A 20,548-nucleotide genomic window follows, 5' to 3' on the forward strand; every position below is an offset into this window, starting at 1 on the left:
GTAATTATGTGGAAATGTGGCCTGGTCATCTGTATCTTTCAAAAGCTTCCCAGCTGATGGGAGTGTGCAGCCACCATTTCCAGCTTGAATGCTGACCACAGTTGGTACTCAATAAATGCTTGTTGAATGACTCGATGATGAAATGTAACTTAAGTTGGTCACTCTGCATCTGTACCAGGTGGGTGGCAGAAAGTCAGTGAGGATGATCAGGAACTTCAGTTCTGCTGGAGTTTGTGGCATTAACCAGCAAGGATGCTGTACTCACAGCCCTCTCTATCTGCTATCTGAGGCGGGATTTCATTTTTCTTTTCTTTTTTGATTGTGCTGTACAGCTTGTGGGATTTTAGTTCCCTGGCCAGGAATCGAACTCAGGCCCTCACAGTGTAAGCACTGAGTGTAACCACTGGACCACTAGGGGATTCCCTTAGGTGGGATTTCTGAAGAGCTGTATTTCCTTTTTATTGAAATATAATTCACAGAACATAAAATTCACCCTTTAAAAATGTACAGTGGTTTTAGTACACTCTCAAAGTTGTACAAACATCACTGCTAATTTCAGAACATCTTCATCACCCCTAAAAGAAACCTTGTACCCATGAACTGTCTTTCAGTTAGCATGTTTTCAAGGTTCATCCATGTTGCAGAAATGATCAATACTTCATTCATTTTTATGGCTGAACAATGGTTCATTGAATGGATATCCCAGTTGGTTTATCTATTCATCAGCTGATGGACATTTGAATTGTTTTCAATTGTGGGCTGTTGATAATGAGTCAGGAACATTCATGTGTAAGTTTTTGTATGAACTTGTTTTCAGTTCTTTTGGGTATGTACCTAGGAGTAGAATTGCAGGCAATGGTTTTTCCCGTGGTCATGTATGGATGTGAGAGTTGGACTGTGAAGAAGGCTGATTGCCGAATAATCGATGCTTTTGAACTGTGGTGTTGGAGAAGACTCTTGAGAGTCCCTTATACTGCAAGGAGATCCAACCAGTCCATTCTAAAGGAGATCAATCCTGGATGTTTATTGGAGGGACTGATGCTAAAGCTGAAACTGCAATACTTTGGCCACCTCATGTGACGAGTTGACTCACTGGAAAAGACTCTAATGCTGGGAAAGGTTGGGGGCGGGAGGAGAAGGGGACGACGGAGAATGAGATGGCTGGATGGCGTCACCGATTCTGTGGACATGAGTTTGAGTGTACTCCGGGAGTTGGTGATGGACAGGGAGGCCTGGCGTGCTGTGATTCATGGGGTCGCGGAGAGTCGGACACGACTGAGCGACTGAACTGAACTGAACTGAACTGATGGTAACTCTATGTTAAACTTTTTGGGAAATTGCCTAACTGTTTTCCCCAGTGGCTGTACCATCTTACGAGCCCATCAGTAATGTGTGAGGGTTCCAATCTCTCTATATCCTCACTAGCATTTATTATCATCTGACTTTTTGATTATAACCATTGTAGTGGGTATGTGAAGTGGTATCTCATGTGTTTTTTTTTTTTTTTCAATTATTATTTACTTATTTAGCTGCACTGGGTCTTAGTTGCAGTACATGGGATCTTTGAAGCAGCAGGTGGGATCTAGTTCCCTGACCAGGGATCGAACCCAGGCCCCCTGCATTGACAGTGAGGAGTCTTAGCCACTGGACCACCAGGGAAGTCCCTCACGTGGTTTTGATTTTGATTTCCGTTTTTCTGATGACTTAAAGCATCTTTTCATGTATATCTTCTGTTTGTTTATCTTCTTTGGAGAAATATCCATTCAAATTCTTTTCCCATTTAAAAATTGATTTGTCCTTCTGTTGTTGAATTCTGAATTATTTATATATTCTCGATATTAGATCCTTACAAATGACTTGCATTTATTTCTCCCAATTCCGTGAGTTGAAAAGACCTTTTTGAAAGTGTCTTTTGAAGTATAAAAGTTTTTAAATGTTGATGCAGTCCAGTGGATCTGTTTTTCCTTTAGTTGCTTATGTTTTAGGTGTCATGTCTACAGATTCACTACCTGATCCAAGGTCATAAAGATTTATGCCTGTTTCGTTCTACAAGTTTTATAGTTTTAACTCTTACGGTTAGTTCTTTGATCTCTTTTGAGTTAGTCTTTTGTATAAAGTATGTGGGAGTCCAACTTTATTCTTTTATGTCTATCCAGTTGTTCCAGCTGGAGAAGGCAATGGCAAACCATTCCAGCACTCTTGCCTGGAAAATCCCATGGATGGAGGAGCCTGGTAGGCTGAAGTCCATGGGGTTGCAAAGAGTCGGACATGACTGAGTGACTTCACTTTCACTTTTCGCTTTCATGCATTGGAGAAGGAAATGGCAACCCACTCCAGTGTTCTTGCCTGGAGAATTCCAGGGACGGCGGAGCCTGATGAGCTGCTGTCTCTGGGGTCGCACAGAATTGGACACGACTGAAACGACTTAGCAGCAGCAGCAGCAGTTGTTCCAGCATGATTTGGTGAAAAGACTACTCATTTTATGGGCTGTACCACATATGCTGTGGGATTCCAGTCTCCTGACCAGGGATCAAACCCAGGCCTATGGTAGTGAAAGTGCTGAGTCCTAACAACTGGACAGCCAGGGATATTCCCAGACTATTCTTTTTCTATTGAATTATCTTGGCACTCGTTGAAAATCAATTGACCATAGATGTATGACTTTATTTCTGGACTCTCAGTTCTATTCCATTGATCTATGTATCTTTCCTTATGCCAGTACCACATGGTGTTCTTTTTTTAATTAAAAAAAATATATTTGGCAGTTCCAGAAATTAGTTGAGGCATGTGGGCTGTTAGTTGCAGCTTTTGGGATCCAGTTCCCTGACAAGCCCCCAACTCCCCTCCCCTGTTGGGAGTGTGGAGTCTTAGCCACTGGACCACCAGAGGAGTTCCCACAGTCTTGATTACGGTTGTGTTGGAACAGGTTTTAAAATTGTGAAGTATGAGTCTTACAACTTTGCTCTTCCCCTACTAAGATTGTTTTGATCATTCTAGGTCCCTTCCGTTTCTACCTGAATTCTAGGATCAGCTTGTCAATTTCTGCAAAAAAAAGACAGCTGGAATTTTAATAAGAGTTATGTTCAACTTGTCAATCAGTTTGGAAAGTATTGCCATCTAAACAAATCTCAACTATATGTCTTCCAATTCATGAACAAAAATGTTTCCATTTATTTAAGTCTTCTTTAATTTCTTTCAATGTTTGTTAGTGTTCCATATACAAGTCTTCTACTTCTTCTGTTAAATTTATTTGTAAGTATTTTATTCTTTTTGATGCTATTGTTAATGAAATTATTTTCTTAATTATTAATCCATTTTTGTATTGTTCATTTCCGGCTTCCCTAGTGGCTCAGTGGTAAAGAATCCCCCTGCCAATGGAGGAGACTCGGGTTTGATCCCTGAGTTGGGAGGACCCCCTGGAGATGGAAATAGCAACCCACTCCATGGACAGAGAAGCCTGGAGAGCTACACTCCATATGTTGCAAAAGAGCCCGACACAACTTAGTGACTAAGCAACAACAAAATCATGAAGGGTACTGGATTTTTACCAAATGCTTTTTCTGTAGCTACTGAGTTGATCATGTATGTGTAGTGTTTTTCCTTCTGAGTGGTTTTAAGAAGGGTCTCCTGCCAGTAGTTAAGTCTGACTTTCGTCCGAACCTAGGTATCAACATAGCTGGTAGGGGAGATATCTGGCTGCTCTTTTTTTTTTTTGTGGCTAGTCAGATGAGAACACTATTATTAAAACATTTTTACCCCCATAAACAGGCAATACCTGCACATGATAAAAAATATTTAGGAAAAATTCAACCATGACAAGCAAGTCTGTTTCGACCACGACACTCCAGTTTCTGCCCCCTTAAACAACCACCGTGTTCACTTCATTTCCTGGAACACTGAGGTGTTTTCCTGCTACAAGGAAGGTCAGAGGTGAACAGTTGCCTCAGAGACTTTATAGCATGAAAATCCTGAAGTATTTTCTACCCGGCCCTTTACAGAAAAATATGCTGATTCTTCATTTTTTTTTTTTTTAAAGTCTCTTACCGTTTCAAAGGATGATGCTATGATATGCTATGCAGTCTTTGTGTGCATGTCATTTTATGCGTGAGCGTTTCGGCAGAATGAATTCCTTTACGGGGAATTGCTAGGTCTTCCGGTCTCAGCCTTCGTCATGTTGATAGATATTACCACACAGCTCTCTGGGAAAGTTGAACCAATTTCCATTCTCTCCAACGATGCATGCTTGAGCCTGATCCCGGTAGCCACGCACTCACAGTGCGCTACTAATTTGTTGCTTGCCAATCTGAAAAATGCAAATGATACCCGTACTTGTTATCTGGGTTTTTCTTACAATGAATAAGGTTGAGCATCTTTTCTTAAGCCTAAAAAGTTAAAACAAAAACCAAAACCAAAGCAAAACCAAAAAGCAAAGAACAAACTCTTTTGAGCCCTTTACCTCTCAGACCACTCGGAACTCAAGGCCCGGCCGCTCGCACCCGGCGGGCTGCAGGGCGTGGCTCGGGCTGAAGTGGGCGGCCGCGGACCCCCGGTTCCTCCCAGCCCCGCCCCAGTCCGCGGGGCCCCGCCCCGAGTCCGCCTCTGGCGGGCCTGGGCGGGGCACGTGGCCCGGTGGGAGGTGCTGCGCTGCCTGATTTATTCCCGTCCAGGAGAAGCAGCGCGAGCCCCCGGGTCTGAGCCGCCGCAGCGCCGGGTCCCGCGCTCTCGTCCGCACACCATGCCGTGTCCCCGTCTGCTGGCCGCGCTCTGCGGCGCGCTCTTCTGCGCCTCCGGACTCTTCGCCTTCTCCGGTGAGTCGATCGCGCCGCCCTCGCGCCCTCGCCCCTCCTCTCCGCGCCGCTCGGAAGTTCGCCGCCGCGCCCTCCCTCTGCCTCCGCTGTTTACAAACTTGGTCCAAGCGCCGGGGCTGAGTCGAGGGGCGACCTCTCCGGCTGCGCCCGGGCGGGCGGCGGGGATGCTCTCGGCCTCTCCTGCTGGGGGTGGGGGTTTGGCCGGTGCTAGAGGCTTGAGCGTTGGGCGGGGGCTCGGGACACTGGGTGACAGCCCAGCCTCCCCCAGGGAAGTGGCTTACACAGAACAAAGGAATCCGCTGTGTCGGGCCTCTGTTTTCCCATCTGTAAAATGAGGCCACATCCCTCATAGCTCAGACGGTAAAGAATCTGTCCGCAATGCGGGAGACCAAGGTTCAATCTCGGGGTAGGGAAGATCCCCTAGAAGAGGAAATGGCAACCCAGTCCGGTACTCTTGCCGGGAAAATCCCATGGACAGAGGATCCTGGCGGGTTACAGTCCATGGGGTCGCAAAGAGTCGGACACGACTGAGCGGCTAACATAGTGCTCGTGCGCTCCTTCCACCAGGAATTTTCTAGGACTCTTGTATTAATAAATCTTTTCCAGCCAACTTTACCTGGAAACTCCCTCCTAGGCCATGCCGGCGGCTGGTCTGTTAATTGGGATTTTATCCTCCGTTTAAAAATAGGTATTTGGTCAGATAAGCGAGGGGCTGGCTAGGGAGCCAGAGGACTGGATAGGCTTAGGGCTGGGTGGGGGTGGGGGGAACCCAGGAGAGGGTGAGGAGCCTAGGGAGGAATTCGGAAAAGGGCTCAGACCGGAGATGGAGGCTCCTGACTCCCCTCTCTCCCTATGGCCTTGGCCTGCCGCTTTATCTCTCTTGGCCCTCCTCCCCTGCCTAGGACGCAGCCTGCTGAGAGCTGGGCCTCCAGCAGGCTGGTTATGGGGATGGGCGATGCCCTACACCGCGGGCTGAGGAAAGGGTGCCCATGGGGTGAGCGGGATATGGCAAAGACTGTTTAGGCACTGCCTCCTTCCTTTCTTCCTAGAAATAGGATTGATGAAATACATTGGGGTGGGAGGGTCATGGTTGAGCCCTGGCTCTGCCATCCGGTTCCAGTCTGACACCCCCCGCCACCCCGCCACAACTGGAGTGGAAGCCTTAAAGCCACTTGAAGTCTCTTGGAGACAGAGAGATGGCTGGGTCTTAAAACTCCCTTGCCTCGCCTCCCCTGGCCCCACAGCCTGAGCCCTGGCAAAATGTCCCTGGGGAGATCTCCCAGAGAAGGCAAGGACCCTGAAATCCCAAAGGTGGTTTTGGAGACCCAGCTTAAGCAGGAAGGGGGAAGCCCCACAGCTGCGGTGCACGGGTGAGTGGGTCAGGCACCTGCCAGGTAGGGAACACCTTTCTCTTTCCCTCCCTCCCCTGCTTTGCCCTGGAGCTCTTCAGGGAGAGGGCCCTTTGGGAGGGGGACAGAGGGGAGTCGGATTTTGCCAGGAGGAGCCCAAGGCTTTGGCCATTCTCAAGCCTCTGCGGAGGCAGTGCCTGCTGCCTGTCAGGTCAGGGAGGGGATTAACCTGCTATTTAAAGCCAATGACTAATGGCTCATTGGGAGCCGCCTTAAGCTCCTGAGGTCCCCACCGCTCATTAACGGTGTTCCCTTCCCTGGATCCCCCGCCCAGCTCTCCAGGGCTTTGGGATTTGAGGGGGGCCCTCCAGCCTGGGATGGCGTGACTCTGCAGGGAGGAAAAAAGGTTTCTCATGTCTCACCCCAAGTGATGCGTAGGGGTGTGGGATCTGGGGCAGCCCTTCTGGGATGCAAAGATCAACTAGAATCTGCTCTGAAGGTGTGGAGGACCTAATGGGCTGAAGTCCACCCGAGTCAAAGCACTGGGGACAGGACTCTTGTCACCTAGGCCCCGATAGAAGCTGTGAAGTCGTCTCCAGCCCTCTTCCCACCTCTCGTTGTTGTCCAGTGTTTCTCGAATCCACCTTCCTCCTTACCTCTCAGCCTGACTTCGTCTTTTACCAGGAGGCCTTTGGCAGCATCCTTGATGCTTCCTGGTCTCCTCTCTCACCTGCTCAGTCACGCTTCCACGCAGAGCCAGAGGGATCTTTGTGTACTTCTGAGCCACTTCTCTATCCCGGCAGCCCATCCACATCTCGGCACATGGCCTTTTCTTGACATTCTCCCTCACCAGCTAGGAAATGGCTTCCCCACTCCCACCTCATGCTGGCGAATCTCTGACTTTTTCCTGGTGGCCACTGATGGGGACACTGAAGGAGGGTTAAGAGCCGATGAAGAGTCTCCACTTGTCATTCGTAAGGTTCCCCCCTCAACCTCCCTTTTCAGCGATGTCTTTCTTCCTGTTCAGCAGTATACCGTGTGCTCTGGGCTTCTGCTTCTTTTTGAAAAGTTCTTTCCTCATTCCCCAGCCTGGCACCTTCCCACTGTGACTTTTAGCCAGCTCAAATGTCCCCACCTCTGAACTTTACAGCTTTCTGGCAGAAACCATCTTCCCTTAGTCCCTCACGCAGGCTCCTTCAGAGCTTATGGTGCCTCCTCATTACCTGGTGACTTGTAGGTCACCACCTCTTTCCTCTGACTTCTTATTTTTTTAAAAAATACATATTTGCTTATTTGGCTGTACCAGTCTTAGTTGTGGCATGCAGGATCTTCGATCTTAATTGCAGCCTGCAAACTCTTAGTTCAGGCATGTGGGATCTACTTGCCTGACCAGGGATCGAACCTAGGACCCTTGCATTGGGAGTGTGGAGTCTCAGCCAATGGACCACCAGGGATGTCCCTCTTCTGGCTTCCTGAGACCCAGACTGCGTCTGTCTTAGGGGCCCAGAATATATACCTGGTAGTTGCCCCCCCCACCCCGCCCAAATATTTACTCAATGAATGACTTGTTCCTAACCTAGAACTGTCATTGCAGGTGACTTCTGTGACTCCAGCCAGTGCCTGCATGGTGGGACCTGCTTGTTGAACGAGGACAAAAAACCCCCCTTCTACTGCCTCTGCCCTGAAGGCTTCACAGGCCTCATATGCAACGAGACGGAGCTCGGTACTTGTCCTGGGCCATGCCTGCTGCTCCCCACCAGCTCCCAGCTGCAGCCCAGGCTGCTGGCTTAGCTTGTCCTGCTGTGGCCAGTGGTCTCCAGCACCCCTCCCATTGTCCGCCGGCCTTTTCCTGGGTGCTTCCTTCACTTGAGCTGACTCACCTCCACGTGACCCTTCTTGGCTCCAGGCTGGCCTAGGCCCCATCGGGCAGATTGAGAGTGGGGAGGGAGGAGCTGGTGGGCACTGGCAGGCTGTGGGCCGAATTTGGGTGGAGGGTCCTTTGGGGCTTGGCCTGTCTGTCGTTGCCTGTCTCCAGCTCCTTCATGATCACCTGTCCATCTCACCTGCTTCCTCCCCAGGTCCCTGTTTCCCAAACCCCTGCCACAATGATGCCGAGTGCCAGGTAACTGACGACTCCCACCGAGGGGATGTCTTCACTCAGTACATCTGCAAGTGCCCTCTTGGATACACGGGCATCCACTGTGAGAGCAGTGAGTATCCAAGGTGCTTGCTCCGAGGGGCAGACCCTGTACCACAGGCCTGGTGGCTCAGGCCACATGCCAGCCTTCCTCCTGCGTCAGGGTCTCCTTTGGGAGGATTTGGAGCAGGGCAGAGCTCAGTTACTGGGACTGGGGAGGCAGGGAGGGACTCTGTTGTCCCTCCCCAGGCTTCTTCCTGCCTGATTCTCTCTCCTGGGACTGCTGGCCAGGCCTGATGTCCCTGCAGGGGAGTGAGGGGTGGTGGTGACCCCAGAGGTCGTGGGAGTGTTATTTTCTGCCACCATGAACGAGACATACAGCCTTAGGGTTAAGTCCTGGGATTTTTCTACCGAGACGGGAAAACCAACACATTCTTAATCTTTTGGGGCCCAGGGAGTCAGTTAATAAGGTTTGATCCTCAGGGTCTGACAGTGCTGGCCTAAGTGTGACCTCTGGCCTCCTCGCAGAGCTCAGAGAGGAGGGAGAGGTCTGGGCAGGCTGGGCCGTCTGCTCATGGTCAGGCGGTCAGAGGCCCGGCGTGTGCAGAGGGGCTGACCAGCCTGGCTCGCTTGGTTATCCACCCGGCCACAGATTGGCCCTGGCGGGTGCCCAGCAAACCTTGCCAGCAGCGTCTGTCCATGCTGTCCTCGCTTCTGGCCTAGCTGAGATTCTTCCCACAAACCAGGACTCTTCTTCACCTGCGATTGGGTGGGCGAATCTAGGCCCAGATCTGGATGGGATGAGGGTGGCAGTGCCCGATTTCTGCAGTCCAGGGGGTCTGTCACTGAGCGGGTGGACAGAGGGCAGTGTCCTGCTCTGGGCAGATACGTGGATGGTGTCTGGGGAAGGAGAAAGGGCTGGGCCAGCCGGGTGGGAGCCAGATCCGGGGGAAGACCAGGTAAGTGCCTGTTCACTCTTCATCTCAGAGGAGACAGGCCCCAAGGGCCTGTGCCCTGTGCCCAAGGCTGAGACCAACGTGTCTGAGACACTGGGTAGAGGAATGTTAGGTGGGGGCAGCGGGCGTTGGCCAAGGCCGCTGGGAGCCCTGGGTGGAGCCAGGTGGGCCCACTAATTACCGTGCCGGAGCCCAGATAACCCTGGGTGTGCCTGAGTGTGCATTTCTCGTCTCGCCTCCTTCTGCTTCTTGGCTTGGGGTCTGTCCCAGGCTGGATATGGCAGCGACCACAAAGGGTGAGGAACCCCATCCCCCATAGGGACCTTTGCTGCCTCTCCTTACTTGCTACCTGGTGTGTGTCTTTGGAGCCCTTAAGGACCCCGCAGGCATGTTTGGGGCCCACTGGGTGTGGACATGAGGGCTGAGGACAGAGCAGATCTGGGTTCGGATCTTTGTTCAGCCAGTGGCTGGCTCTGATCTTGGGCGTATGGCCTTGCTTGTGCCTCTCTTTCCCTGTGGGAGGGTCATACACCGAGCTTGGCATGAGCCTGGGGTGTTGGAACATAAGTGGATCCCTCCCAGGTTCTCTGCTTGGGACCTGAGGTCCAGGCTTTCAGGCTCGGCCCCCGAAGACCACATTACTGGTGAAGGTGATGGGCCTTGGCCAGGGGGATCGTCCCAGATGGCTGGTCAGGACCAGCAGTTAAAAGGCACAGAGGTACCAGAGAAAACAATGGCACTCACACTCCATTCAGAAAGCTCCTGCCAGTGAGATTCTAGAAAACTCCAGGCACATGTGCTCAATGCTTTATGTGCAGTGTAAGGACTGTTCGCTGCCGTCTGAGGGGCCCTTCTTCCAAAGCCATCCTCCTGGGGGACCGGGGGGCTGGGCTGGATGGGGCGGGACATGGAGGAAGACAGGAGGTCATACTGGTGTCTGTCACCAGCCCAGCCCCTGTGTTAGAATAATTGCTGCTTGCTGTCCTGTAAAAAAGAGACCACCTCCTGCAGCCTAGAGGGGGGACTCCAGCTGCCAGCTGTGTCATGTGGGCCTCGCCTGGAACCGGCTAGCAGCCTGGTGTCCCAAACCTCTTCCCAACTCTGCCCGGCCGCTCTGTTCCTCCCTCTGCACTTTGTTTCCGCACCTCCTCCTTGGTCCTCATTGACCGTGAACGGTTTCTGCTCTGGGTCCTCGGCAGAGGCCACGACTGTCTTGTTCTCGTGTCTTCTGGGTCCCGCCTGTGTGGGTGGCCCTCTGACTGCCCTTCCCCCCTCAGTCTGCACCTCGCCGCTGGGCATGCAGACGGGCGCCATTGCCGACTCCCAGATCTCAGCCTCATCCATGCACTTGGGCTTCATGGGTTTGCAGCGCTGGGGCCCGGAGCTGGCCCGCCTGCACCACACGGGCATCGTCAACGCGTGGACATCCAGCAACTATGACAAAAACCCCTGGATCCAGGTATGGAAGGGGTGGCCCGGGGGTGGGTGATGTGATGGGAGTGAAGGTGGTGTGATGGGAGAATGTGGGTACCTACCTTGAGGGGGACACCATGGGAGGGTTCAGAACTGGGGCCCAGGTAGCAAGGTAGCTGGTTCGCACAGGTGAAGTATCTTTAAGTGGAGGGCTGCTCTGGGGGCCTGGAGTGGGTGGGCGGGATGAAGGGAGTGAATACTAGGCTGTTAGAGGGGTGTTTGCACTGTTTGCAGCCTCTGGAAGCTTGTTCTTTTTTTTTTTTTTTATAGCCTTTATTGAATTTGTTACAATATTGCTTTTCTTTTGGTTGGTTTTTCTGGCCATAAGGCATGTGGGATCTAGTTCTCCGACCAGAGCAGGGATGGAGCCTAATACCCCCTGCACTGGAAGGCAGATTCTTAACCCCTGGACCAGCAGGGAAGTCCCAGGAATCTTATCCCTATGTCCTGAGCACGGGGTCCAGAGCCTGGAGAGGGCCAGATGAGAAAGCCCCCGCTTCTTTGTCCTAATTGGGGGAGTGACGGAGGGTAGGAGGAACCCGGGAGATAGGGGTTCTGTCCTTCCTGCCCTGGTCCAGGTAAACTTGATGCGGAAGATGCGGGTGACGGGCGTGGTGACCCAGGGGGCTAGCCGCGCAGGGAGTGCCGAGTACCTGAAGACTTTTAAAGTGGCCTACAGCACCGATGGGCGCCAATTCCAGTTCGTCCAGGTTGCAGGGCGGTCAGGAGATAAGGTGAGGTTTGTTGGGAACCCTGAAGAAGGGCTGTGGTCAGCAACCCCTGGGGCTCAGTGCTGTTTGAGGGCTCCCAAGGACGCAAGGGAATGCGGGATGATGAACCATAAGGTGGGTTTTCAGGTGTATCTTGGCGCACAGAAATTGGGAAGCTCAGATTGGGTCTGTGCTCTGTGATTTACGAGTAATAGGCCTATATTACAGATAAGAATTGTTTTTAGTTGCTCAGTCATGTCTGACTCTTGTGGCCCCACGGACTGTAGCCTGCTGGGCTCCTCTGTCTATGGCATTTCCCAGGCAAGAATACCAGAGTGGATAGCCGTTTCCTTCTCCAAGGGATCTTCCCAGCTCAGGGACTGAACCCACGTCTCCTGCATTGGCAGGTGGATTCTTTACCACTGAGCCACCAGGGAAGCCCATAGATAAGAATAGTGAGTCTCAAGAAGTTTCAGTGACTTGTTGAGGGTGGCTGTAGTGGTGGAGATGGGATGCATTTATAGCCTTCACGGATACCATGTACAGTTGTCCAGGTTGTGCACTGCTCAAGGGCTACTACTTCACATCATTCACGATGTAGACCTCATGTGTACTTCTGTCTGTGAGAAAATTGTTGTTACAAAGTCTTCTGAGAGAGGAGTACATTTTCCTAATTTGCACAGAGACACCCTGTAGATCATAGGTGGTTCTGGGTGAAGGATGAGGATTTACACCTACACGCCATTGTGACCAAAGAAGGTATGAAAAAGGGAATCTGTTGAGGGCTGTGGGCTGTCTGGAGGAACAGGGAGCTCCTGCCAACTCTGCTATGCACACCTCTGTCTCCAGGCCCAAAGTGGAAGCGGGGTAGAGACCACCCCAGGAAGTGGGACTGCCCACACTGACCCACTTCTCCAATCTGCCTCTTCCCTTCTAGATATTTATGGGTAATGTGAACAACAGTGGCCTGAAGATCAACCTGTTTGATATCCCCTTGGAGGCGCAGTATGTGAGACTGGTGCCTATCATCTGCCACCGGGGCTGCACCCTCCGCTTTGAGCTCCTTGGCTGTGAGTTGAATGGTGAGTGCCAGTGGCTCTGCTGTCCTCGGAGATGGCTGTCCTTGTCCCCTCTTTTCTCAGCTAGGATGAGGAGTTGGGTAGGCAGGCAGCAAAGCTCAGGAACCTGGGCTCACACAGAAGGATCACCAGGCCTTAAGCAGTCCTGCCCAGGTGCTTACTCTTTGCTGGTTGAGGCCTGGCGTGCTGTGATTCATGGGGTCGCAAAGAGTTGGACACGACTGAGCGACTGAACTGAACTGAACTGAACTGAACTGAAGAGCAAAAAAGGACTTCTGTGGCTCAGTGATAAAGAATCCGCCTGCAATGCAGGAGAGCCGGGTTCGACCCCTGGGTTGGGAAGATCCCCTGCAGGAGGAAATGGCAACCTATTCCAGTATTCTTGCCTGGGAAGTCCCGTGGTTAGAGAAGTCTGATGGGCTATAGTCCATGGGGTTGCAAAGAATCAGACATGATTTAGTGAATGACAACAAAGAGGAAAAAAGATACCACTCTAGTTTTTGAAATATTTTCACGTACTCTGATTGGTTCCTTGAGCTTCTAGAACGTGTAATGTTAGTTCTCTTTTGCAGATGTCAGTTCTACAAGGGCAGGGAGTTTGTTTTGTTCACTGCTGCATTCCCAGGGCATAGAATAGAGCCTTGATCATAGGTGTTCAATAAATACTGATTAATGAGTGAATGAATAAAGGAGGAAAGTGAGGCCCAGATGAATTATTATCAAGGGCACACAGCTGGTAGATATTAAAACTTGGTCTGAATCCCTGGGTTTTGACACCCACTCATCCACTGTTTCTCCCTCCCAAACCTATAATCTGCATTCAGGAGAAACATTTCGGGACTTGGAAGGTCATAGGGCTGGAGACGGTGCTTCTTGTCTCTCTTTCCGGAGAGATCAGGGTACAGGGGTTGGGCTGAGGGCATTGTCTGCCTGCTCAGTCCAGCCTTGCTTTCTCCCTGAGGGCTGAATATTTTTCTTTCTTTGCTGCCACAGTGCCACCTGCTTGCTGCCTGCAGAACTGCAGGGCTCTCCAGGCAAACTGAGCAGAGATGGCTCTCTGCCTTTCTTGTCTTAACCTGGGGCCTGCCCTTTGCGCCTCCTTCCCCTCTATGGATCCTCTTTCTGTTATCGCATTTCAGTTACCACCCAGAACCACTCAGAGCTGAGTTCAGTGCCTGTCTGGGTTTATTCTTTTTTTAAAGCATGAAGTAAAGTCGGTTTATTTTTGCTCCCAGGGTCACTGCCTTTTGAACCTACTTGTTTTGGGGAGTTAAAGACTATCCCTTTTGCTGAAAGAAAATTTAAACAATTGGTAAAGGACAGAAACAGGTCTGGGGACCCACACCTTGGGCTCCTCTCCCTGGCGTCCCTCACTACTTGGTGTCATAGTCCGAAGCCCTTGCCTGTTTAAAGTTGCTGACCCGAGTCTCATGTCACAGGGGCTCCTTCTAAGGCCAAGAGAGGGTGTGTTTGGCAAGGGGAGGAGGTGAAGCTGACTTGTTAGTTTTCCTTAAGGATTGGACCAGTCTCCTTTCCCTTGTAGGTGTTTGGGGCGGCTGGAGAGAGTATTGGTGTGTGTGTGTACGTGTGCGCATGTGTGTGGGACTTGATCTGGACATTTTTGGGCATGCCCTGCACCAGCAGGCACAGTCTCCTTGGTGAATTGATTATTTAACTCAGTAGATATTTATTAAGGTATTTATTAAGCTCCTTCTGAGTGTCTCGGAGAAGGCAATGGCAAGCCACTCCAGGACTCTTGCCTGGAAAATCCCATGGATGGAGGAGCCTGGTAGGCTCAGTCTGTGGGGTCGCTAAGGATCGGACATGATTGAGCAACTTCACTTTCACTTTTCACTTTCACACATTTTAGAAGGAAATGGCAACCCACTCCAGTGTTCCTGCCTGGAGAATCCCAGGGACGGGGGAGCCTGGTGGGCTTCCGTCTATGGGGTCACACAGAGTCGGACACGACTGAAGTGACTTAGCAGCAGCAGAGTGTCTGGCTCTAGGGGTAAGGCTGTTGGGTTCTAATGAGAGAGTCTGATGTGAGACAAGAAGCAAATATAAAAGGAAGGTCAGATAACAGTAAGAATGATAAAGGAAAAATTAGCAGGAGATGTGATGATGGTGACTTGGGGTGAAGAGAGGGAATGGCGTGGGGACTGCCCTGTTGGGATGGCCTTTGAGTAGAAGCTTGAATAATGCAGATCAGGCCATGAGAAGAACTTGGAAAGGGCATCCCAGGTGAGGAATTGGTGAGTGCAAAGCCCCTGGGACACATTGAAGGGTAGAAGGGAGGCCAGTGGAGCTGGAGCCTAGAAAATGAAGGATAGCTTTTTGGGTGATGGGCAGACATGGGCCAGGCAGGGACCACGTGGACCATTTTAAGGATTCAGGCCTTTGTCCTCAGAACAAGAGGCAACCGTTGTTGGGGGTTGCTGATAGGCTGTGGTTAGAGTTGGGTCTCGAAGGGATCCCTCAGGCTGTGTTGGGAGAATGGAGGCAGAGGGGCACTGTGAGTGAGGGGGAGACATGTAGAATATAAGGTGGCTTGGGTCAGGGTGGCAGAGCCAGTGGATTGGGTGGATGAGTGTCTTCTACTCCAAGTGAGCTCCATGGCCCGGCAGAATGAGCATCTCTTGGAAGCTTGTAAACTTCCAGCCCCAGCCTAGACCTGCTGAGACAGAATCCTTATATTAACAGGGTCCCCCAGTGATCTAAGGGCTTCCCAGGTGGCACTAGTGGTAAAGAACCCACCTGCCAGTGCAGGAGACATGAGACAAGGATTCGATCCCTGGGTTGGGAAGATCTCCTGGAGGAGGACATGTCAACCCATTCCAGTATTCTTGCCTGGAGAATCCCATGGACAGAGGATCCTGGAGGGACAACAGTCCATGGGGTTGCACAGAGTCAGACACGACTGAAGTGACTTAGCTCGCACGCACGCACCAGTGATCTAAAAACCATCAGTAGTCTGGTTCAGATGGTGAAGAATCTGCCTGCAATGCAGGAGACCTAGGTTCGATCCCTGGATTGGGAAGATCCCCTGGAGAAGGGAATGCAGCTCACTCCAATATTCTTGCCTGGAGAATCCCATGGACAGAGGAGATTGGTGGGCTATAGTCCCCAGGGTTGCAAAAAAGTCAGACACGACTGAGCGGCTAACACTTCATTTCACTTCCACTGATCTATGAGAAACACTGCTCTGGTACCTAGATGGGGAGTCTGAGGACCAGAATGGGGAGAAGACTTCCCCAGGGTCACACAGGGAGTGGCGGAGCTGAGAGTTCTGCTTGTGCCCTGCCCAGTTCTTTTCTATCTGGAAGGCTGTCTGACTTCTGGGGAGGGGGCCCATAATGGTGGGGAAATGTACTGCTGGATGTAGATAGGCTGTAGAAGGGTGCACCGTGATCAAATGATGCCTTGGCTCCTCTCCAGAGTGCTTCAGGTTTGTGCCAGCCCCATGGCCTTCCAGGACTGGAGCTTTGGGATGAGCCAGCTCCCAGCCCATCAGCCTGTCTTTATGGGAGAGGCTGGAGGTTACCTGACGTACCACCGTCCCAAAGAGATGGTGTGACTGATCAGCATCGGCACCGTCTGAAGGCAAATGTCTTTACTGGCAAGGTGACCAGCATCTGGGGAGACGGTGATGTATAGCACCGTGTACTATAGTCTGCTTCCAGATGGCACCGTGGGTTTTCAAGTCTTACCCCGGATTCTGCAAAGGGACAGCCAGTTGTGCAGAGAAGATTCTGACATGTGTGAGACATACCCATTATTCTCTTGGGAGTTTTTTTTTTTTTTTAAGATATTTATTTATTTGGCTACACCAGGTCTCAGTTGTGAACTCTTAGTTTCGGCATTATGGGGTCTAGTTCCCTGGCCAAGGATTGAACCTGGGCCTCCTGGCATTGGGAGTGTGGAGTCTTAGCCACTGGACCACCAGGGAAGTCCCTTCGTGGGAGTTTGTCTCCTGCCCATCCCCAACTCTTCTGGCCTCCTGCAGGTGCAGATGAGAGTACAAAACAGCCTGGTACATTCCTGAATGTTTGGAGCAGGCCTGAGTGAACCCAAGGCCAGCTTCTCAGGCAACCTTCCCAGGCACGTCAGACATCAGCAGAGTAGTGAATGTGTAAATCCTTTGGGAGGGGCTGTGGGGCATGGAGACATGGTCGTTCCTGAGCCTCAGGAGTTCTGACTTCTTAGCTTCCACCTGCTGGAGAGCAGGAATGCTGTGGTATTCATCACTGGGTCATCACCAGGCGGGCCTTCCCAGCTCTGAGTGGGTGCAGGAGTGGTGGAGACAGTGTCACAGTGTGGCATGGTGTGTGTGTGTGTTGTGTGTCAGAGAGACTTGGGGACAGTGCTTAATGGCTCTTAGCCTCAGTTTTCTCATCTGTGGAATGGGGTTGCTAATATCCTGTTGATTCCGGTTTTTGTGTGGTGGATTAAATGCTGAAGTCAGCACTGAATCAGTGAGATGGTTATTATTAATTACTCCAGGACTTGGCGGTATGAATCGTAGCTGTACTGTAGGAATGGCAGGAAGTGCTGTGAGTCCAGAGGAGAGAGGAGTCCCACCCGAGTGAGGTGGTCAGGGCAGGCTTCTTGGAGGAGGGGTCTGAGTCAGGCTTTGAAGGAGGGTGAGAGGTGGTGGATCAGGGCCCTGCCCTGGTGCAGAGGGAGAAGAGTGGTGGGTGATCTCTACAGAGCAACTGAGGGGCGTGGGGCGGGAACTGAGCTGAGGTGTGGGTAGGGCTGTCAGCAAGAAAATATTTAGACCAGTTAGTTGGCTCTAAAAGGTGGAAGGAGATTGTTTTTTTGTTGTTTAATGGTTTTTAAGTGTAATTTTATTCTTTTGGCTGTTCTGAGTCTTCATTGCTGCGTGGGCTTTTCTCTAGCTGCTGCAGCCAAGGGCTGCTCTTTAATTGTGGTTCACGGGCTTCTCACTGCGGTGGCTTCTCTTGTGGAGCACAGGCTGTAGAGTGCCTGGGCTTCAGTAGTTGCGGCTCCAGGGCTCAGTAGTCTGGGTGCACGGGCTTAGTTGCTCCATGGCATGTGGGATCTTCTTGGACCAGGGAGCGAACCTTTGTCTCCTGCGTTGCCAGGCAGATCCTTTACCACTGAGCCACCAGGGAAGCCTGAAGGAGCTTCTGTGTGTTGTCCAAGAGGATACCAGAGGCTTGTCAGAAGTCAGAGTTCTTTTCCCTTCACTGCCTCGCTTTCACACCCACCGGGGGAGGCTGTGGATCCCAGATCTGGGTGACAGCCCCCCACCCGCCACCTCCTTGTTGGCAGGATGCGCTGAACCCCTAGGCCTGAAGAATAGTACCATCCCCAACAAGCAGATCACAGCCTCCAGCTACTACAAAACATGGGGCCTGAGTGCCTTTAGCTGGTTTCCCTACTATGCACGACTGGATAATCAGGGCAAGTTCAACGCCTGGACCGCCCAGACCAACAGTGCCTCTGAGTGGCTGCAGGTGGGTCAGGCTCCTCCGGGGACGCAGGGTTGGGGTTGGGTGGGGCTGTGGGATCTATGACCCTGGACCAACCCTGGCTTCTTGCCAAGAGGGAGTTTCTTTGAGCCTTGTTTGTGTTTGACTTTGCTCTTTTCTTCCTCTTGTGTTCCCACCTTTCTGCTGATTCCGTAACTCAAGGGTGGGGGGATGGTGGAGGAGCTCAGAGCTGCTTCTGTCAAGGCTCTCAGCCCCAGGTGATGAGTGTGTGTGCGGAGAGGTTGGGCCACCTCCATTGGCTGCCATAGGGTGATAAGGCTGAGCCCAGGGACAGCAGGGCAGGATGGAGGAGGGACATGTTAGGGTTTCTGTGCCTGCTCCCAGAGGATGCTCTTTAACTCACTGAGAGCACACCGTGTGACAGCCCTTGGATTTCACTGCAATTGGGAAGCTCAGGAGAGTCGTGGAAAACCAGAGCATCCTCTCATTTCTCTGAGGAAGCCAGGTCCTGGCAGGGCGAGGACTTGCCTGGGGCTCCCCTTCTGGTTGGCAGTGAGATGGGTTTGTAGCCTGGATCTTACTGAGCACGGTCTGCCCCTGGTCAGCTGGCAGGCTCCCCAGGTTGGACTGGGGAGCAGGAGGGTGGTGGTGTCTCTAGGTCCCAAGGAGCACATTAAGCTGGGGGACTGGGTTCCATGAGAAGCTGCGTGCGTTTGGAATCCCCCAGGACCAATGTCAGGCTCTGGACAGCCTGCAGGGGCCTCATGAGCAGTTCGTGTCCCTATAGACTATGGCCTCTCTGCCCCTGTTCCCATTGTACAAAGGTTGCCTGGGGCCAGGCTCTGAAATCTGTCCTTTGTTGCAGTGAAGTGCTTGACAAAGTTGGTGGGATTATTTATGCCCATTTGATTGATGGGGAAACTGAGGCTCTGCCAAATGAAGTAATTTTCCCAAGACTAGACTGTATGCCCCAGTGTGTCTGTGTACTTTTTCCTACCTTACTGGAAATGGTGCAAGCAAAGAAGACGGGATTGATTTCTTTTTTTTTTCCCCTTTGTAGATTGACCTGGGCTCCCAGAAGCGAGTGACTGGCATCATCACCCAGGGTGCCCGAGACTTTGGCCACATTCAATATGTGGCTGCCTACAAGGTGGCCTACAGTGACGATGGTGTGACCTGGACTGAGTACAAGGACCCGGGGGCCTCGGAAAGCAAGGTGAGTGTGTGTCCAGCTGTCCTGCCTTCCCCACTCCAGGGTTGCCCTGCGAGTCAGATCTGGGGGTCTGAGGGGGAGGAGGGCTGGCTCTGGGGGCCTCCTGACACCTCCTCTGCCTCCAGATTTTCCCTGGTAACATGGACAATAATTCCCACAAGAAGAACATATTTGAGACGCCGTTCCAGGCTCGCTTCGTGCGCATCCAGCCTGTGGCCTGGCACAACCGTATCACCTTGCGCGTGGAGCTGCTGGGTTGTTAGTGGCAGGCCAGACGCAGTGACCGGAAGGGCCCTGGGGCAGCTGCTCCTTCCCGTGGACCTGCTGCCTCCTCCGCCCGCCCTGCTGATTGTAGCTGACCTGGGGGTGGGCGGTGTCTCCCTCCCAGTCACCTCTCCCTCCCTCCTCTTCCCTCGCCCCCTCCCAGGGGTCTCTGGCACCCCTCAAGCCATCCCATTTTCTTAGGCACGGTGGGAGCTGAGTAGGTCTGGGATGGACAGGGAAGGGCAAACTACAGAGCGTGGGTGACCTGTGCCTCTCCAGGTCTCCATATCCAGCCCCCTGTGTCCTCCCTGCACCGCTCCCACACCCCACACCCCCAGGGCCCTGGAGGAATAAACAGGCCCTGAGGCCTCAGGCTGGAGAGAACAGCCCGAGGCATGACGCTGCACTCCTGGCCCCCGAGACTTCCCCCTCATCCCCTTCCACTCCCCACAGACCCCTCTTGACTCTCATCCTGAAGCCTAGAAAGAGGTAGAAGGCGGGGTGGGGTGGGTCTGTGGAGTGGCGGGGGAGGAGGCTGGTGAGCGTGGGGAAGGCGGGGAGCCCCTCTGTGCTGGTTCTTTACCCCAGAGTACACAGGCAGCTTCCAAAATATATTTATATCACTCCCTGAACGCTTGCTGTGATTCATCATTGCTCCGTCGAAATGGGCTTCCGCCGGCAATGCAGAAGACCCCGGTTCAATTTCTGGGTTGGGAAGATCCGCTGGAGAAGGTTTAGGTGACCCACTCCAGTATTCTTGGGCTTCCCTTGTGGCTCAGCTGGTAAAGAATCTGCCTGCAATGCAGGAGACCTGGGTTTGATCCCTGGGTTGGGAAGATCCCCTGGAGAAGGGAAAGGCTATCCACTGCAGTATTCTGGCCTGGAGAATTCCATGGACTATATAGTCCATGAGTTCATGAAGAGTCGGACATGACTGAGCGACTTTCACTCACTCAGTGGGCTTAGACGTGGGCTGGTTGCTGTCCTCGCCCTCAACCCTCGCTGAGCCCTAGCATTCTGTGTCACCTGACCTGGCTGCAGAGAGGGAGGACCTGGCTGCTAGGGGGCAGGGGCTGGAGTCTCACTGGAGGGGTCAGGAC

General features: G+C 52.2%; 1 protein-coding gene across 1 annotated transcript; it reads left to right on the forward strand.

Annotated features, from left to right (window-relative positions):
* The first annotated feature begins 4,676 nt into the window (after positions 1 to 4,676).
* Positions 4,677 to 20,080, forward strand: MFGE8 (milk fat globule EGF and factor V/VIII domain containing). The gene is made up of 9 exons (XM_055417796.2): positions 4,677 to 4,808; positions 7,752 to 7,880; positions 8,236 to 8,367; positions 10,528 to 10,709; positions 11,302 to 11,457; positions 12,371 to 12,515; positions 17,811 to 17,995; positions 19,032 to 19,187; positions 19,310 to 20,080. The coding sequence occupies exons 1-9, from the start codon at positions 4,736 to 4,738 to the stop codon at positions 19,445 to 19,447; spliced, it is 1,296 nt and encodes a 431-aa protein (XP_055273771.1). The 5' UTR covers positions 4,677 to 4,735; the 3' UTR covers positions 19,448 to 20,080.
* The last annotated feature ends 468 nt before the right edge of the window (positions 20,081 to 20,548 follow it).

Source organism: Moschus berezovskii, chromosome 21 (assembly GCF_049115385.1).
Source record: "Moschus berezovskii isolate FMDL1 chromosome 21, NW_MosBer_1.0, whole genome shotgun sequence".
Taxonomy (NCBI): Eukaryota; Metazoa; Chordata; class Mammalia; order Artiodactyla; family Moschidae; genus Moschus; species Moschus berezovskii.

Coding starts and splice junctions, on each gene's coding strand:
- MFGE8 (XM_055417796.2), top strand. CDS start 4,736: ATGCCGTGTCCCCGTCTGCTGGCCGCGCTCTGCGGCGCGCTCTTCTGC. Junction 10,710..11,301: donor ACAAAAACCCCTGGATCCAG/GTATGGAAGGGG, acceptor GCCCTGGTCCAG/GTAAACTTGATGCGGAAGAT. Junction 11,458..12,370: donor CAGGGCGGTCAGGAGATAAG/GTGAGGTTTGTT, acceptor CTTCCCTTCTAG/ATATTTATGGGTAATGTGAA.